Source organism: Bison bison, unplaced genomic scaffold, assembly GCF_000754665.1.
Source record: "Bison bison bison isolate TAMUID 2011002044 unplaced genomic scaffold, Bison_UMD1.0 scf7180017864508, whole genome shotgun sequence".
Lineage (NCBI taxonomy): Eukaryota > Metazoa > Chordata > Mammalia > Artiodactyla > Bovidae > Bison > Bison bison.
The window spans coordinates 3,004,231-3,007,753 of NW_011495064.1; the positions used below are offsets into that span (position 1 = coordinate 3,004,231).

The 3,523-nt window shown below is 58.8% G+C and overlaps 1 protein-coding gene across 1 annotated transcript; it reads right to left on the reverse strand.

Moving 5' to 3' along the window:
* Window positions 1–1,361: 1,361 nt before the first annotated feature.
* On the reverse strand, window positions 1,362–3,519 carry DUSP2 (dual specificity phosphatase 2; the record flags this gene model as incomplete). The annotated part of the gene is made up of 4 exons (XM_010829851.1): window positions 1,362–2,341; window positions 2,473–2,692; window positions 3,253–3,374; window positions 3,489–3,519. Coding segments are annotated over 4 exons (588 nt in total), but the record flags the coding sequence as incomplete, so codon positions are not given.
* Window positions 3,520–3,523: the final 4 nt, after the last annotated feature.

The following is a 3,523-nucleotide window of genomic DNA, read 5'->3' on the forward strand; positions in this document are numbered from 1 at the left end:
CGATGGGGCAGTGTTCCTTCCGTCTGAGCACAGGGCTGAGCAGACCACAGGCCCTGCCCTCCCGAGCATCCAGGCTGGCTGAGGCGCACAACTACACACCTGAACACCTTCCCTTCCCGGGTCTTCAGAAGCTAACATTTCCTGAGCACCTACTGTGTACAGGTGCTGAGCTAAGCCTTTACTTGAATTGACTCACTAATTCTCAGTACCACCCTACTCGGCGGGGGCCAATGACAAAACCCCATTTTACAGACCAGGAAACTAAACTCCAGAGAGGTAAGCCACATCGGGCCCTTAACTGTCAAACTACACTGCCCTCCTCGGGTGTATCCTGCCGGACAGTCAGAACGCCCGCAGTAAGACCCAGCATACTGCAGAGGTGGCCCTATGCCGAGTTTGGAAGGACAAAATAGAGTTAGCCAGATGACACTCTGAGACCTAGGAGGATCAGCGTGGAGGCTGACTCAGGACGGCTGCTCACTGAGCTGTCCCCCAGGGACTCAGTACCCCTGCTCTTTGGAAAATCACGGCACCCCCTTTCCAGCACCCTCTGCTGCTGGCTGGGCCCAGGTCGCATGTCTCCCCAGACATGCAGTCCACTCTGGGCACATAACTCATGCTCAGTGAAGACATGCTAGCTGGCCGGTGTGAAGAGCAGCGAAGCCCACCCCAGGCCACCTGTCCTCCCCCCAGACATCAGGCCACATGCTTTCTGGGGACAGGAATGAGCCCCGGTCACTACAGGCATTCTGAGGCCGGGAGACCCAGCCCAAGGATGTGGAATAAGAGCTGAGGGGCTTCCCTGGTGGCCCAGAGGCTAAGACTCCACGATCCCAATGCAGGGGGCCCGGGTTCCATCATGCCACAACTGTGAGTTCACATGCTGCAACTTAAGATCTCGCATGTCACAACCAGGGCTCCCCAGGTGGCACTAGTAGTAAAAGGAACCACCTCCCAATGCAGGAGACACAAGAGGCGTGGTTCCATCCCTGGGCCAGGAAGATCCCCTGGAGGAGGGCACGGCCACCCACTCCAGTATTCTTGCCTGGAGAATCCCACGGACGGAGGCGCCTGCCTGGCTGCAGTCCACGGGGCTGGACACAACTGAGGCGACTCGCCACACACACGCACACACACACACGCTTCAGGGAGGAAGTGTGACCAGGGCAAGGCTGGGTCCAGCTCTCAATAGTACACAGTCTTCTCCCAAGATCAACGCTGATAACTGGAATAAGGCTGGAGCCAGCCTTCCAGAAATCCCCGCTTTCGGCTCTGCCTGGAAAAGAGCACCAACAGGGGGAGGACCAGGCTGGGAGGTGAGGTCACCCCTGCACCTTCCTCCTTCCATTTCCCAGACTCAGCCACACAACGGAAGGTGAGGTCTGCCTAATAAACAGCTTTGAACACTTCCCCAGGCGTTGACTTGAGACCAGACGCTTAAGTTGTTTCTTAAACAAAACAATATTTTATTGACACATCCTCAATGTTCCGTATAAATATAAAGTGCTAAGTTTCCAAACCCCCCCAACCTCCCCGCTGCCCACAGGGCTGGGAGGAAGTGGAGGAGGGAGTGTTAAATGTCAGTTGAACACAAATAACTTTCCAGCGCCAACACAGGCGTGAAACGCTCCTGCGCACACACGCAAGCAAGAAGTTCAGACACAGCATCGGCGTCACTTCCCTGAGCCCCGGCACAGGGTTCAGGCTCCAGGCCCCGGGGTGGGCCACCCCCTAGAAAGGGGCCCTGGTTGTCACAGCTTGTTCCTTAAAGCCCTCAGGCTGCCAAGAGCTCCAACGGGGTGGTGGGACCAGTGGGAGTCGAGGGTGTAGAGTCCAGTTAGTTTCTGCCAGAGGACAGGGGAGGAGGGAGGCAGACACGCCTTCCAATCTCCTTCCAGGATGAGGATGAGGGCTGGCCCTCAACCCTCTAGCAGACGAGCACCAGGTGAGAAAGTCCAGCATCCCTGTGTTTCCAGCGCCCCCACCTGGAGGCTTCTCAAACTCCAAAGGGGCAGCTGTCCCTGAGATGGAAGGCACAGTGGGGAACTGGGGCCCCAGCTGTCCCCAGGAATCAGACAGCTTTGCGCACCTCCACCCCAGTGGAGTCAGCATGGTGGGGCCCGGCCTCAGTGACAGAGCACCTGAGTCTCAAACTGCAGCAGCTGCCCCATGAAACTGAAGTTGGGGGAAATGACTCCCCGGCGTTGCTTCACAAAGTCAAAGGCCTCATCCAGCCGCACGCGGCGACTCTGTATCAGGTACGCCAGGCAGATGGTGGCGGAGCGCGAGATGCCCGCCTGGCAGTGCACCAGCACGCGACCCCCACTGTTCTTCACTGAGTCTACAAGGGAAATGGGGAGAGGGGAGAAGCGAGGTCAGACGATGACGGAAAGGTGGGCAGAGAAGGAGACAGGTGCCCTGCCTCCTCCCCTGAAGCCCCGACAGGCCCCAGGGCTGTGGCCCGCCTCTTACCAATGAAGCCAATGGCCTCTGGGAACCAGGCACTGATCTCCACCATCTGATTGTCCTCCACAGGGATGCTCTTGTAGCGCAGGAGGCCCTCAAAGTGGTTGGGGCAGCTGGCCGAGACGTTGAGCACGGCGGTGATGCCGCAAGCCCGCAGCCCCTGCAGGTCTGACGAGTGGCTGCAGCTACCCAGGTATAGGTAGGGCAAGATCTCCACGGGGCCGCCCTGGGCAGGAAAGAGGGATGCTGGTGAGGTCTCAGCCCTGACCCACAGGGCTTCAAGCCTTCCGGGTGGACAGAGACAGGGCAGACTGGCCTGGGCCAGAGGAGCTCTTAGCTAGGGATCACTGGTCAGGGATCAGACTCAGAACACAGAGATACACACCCACAGATACACTCTTCCCCCCAAACCCCCAGTTACACTGCTCACAGGACATACACAGACTCACAGTGGTGCACACCAGCAATCCCCGCCAGGCACACCACAGCTGTGGTACCATTTGAGAGCAGACACACACAGACACAGCCCCTACGGGACGGACTGTGGACATGGACATTTGAGACCAAAGACATACACACACACATACACACACACACACACACATACCCTATGGGACTGTGGACGTGGACATTTGAGGCCAAAGACATACACACACTGGTGACTGTGTGTGGACATGGTGACAAGGTGACTGTGGACATGGGCACACTCCTGCGTCCAGAAATGGCAGACTACCCTGCACCGTGGGGTGGGCGGGACACTGACCACGAGCCCTTATCTCAACTCACCTGGTCATAAGAGGGAGCCCTGGAGTCCGATCGGCTGTTGTCGTTGTTGTCAGGCGTCATCGCGGGGACCGGGGACTCAGAGCACAGATCGGGGCAGCAGGCTTGAAAGCGATCGAAGCCTCCTGCAGGGAGGACCAAGACACGGTTAGCCGGAAAGGCCTGCCTGGGGTCGGACACCCGACGTCCGCGGGCAGGGGACGCGAGCGGGGGATGTGGGCCGGCAGGCCGGCGCTCACCTGGCAGGAAGCACACGGCGGTGGGTCCCGCGCGG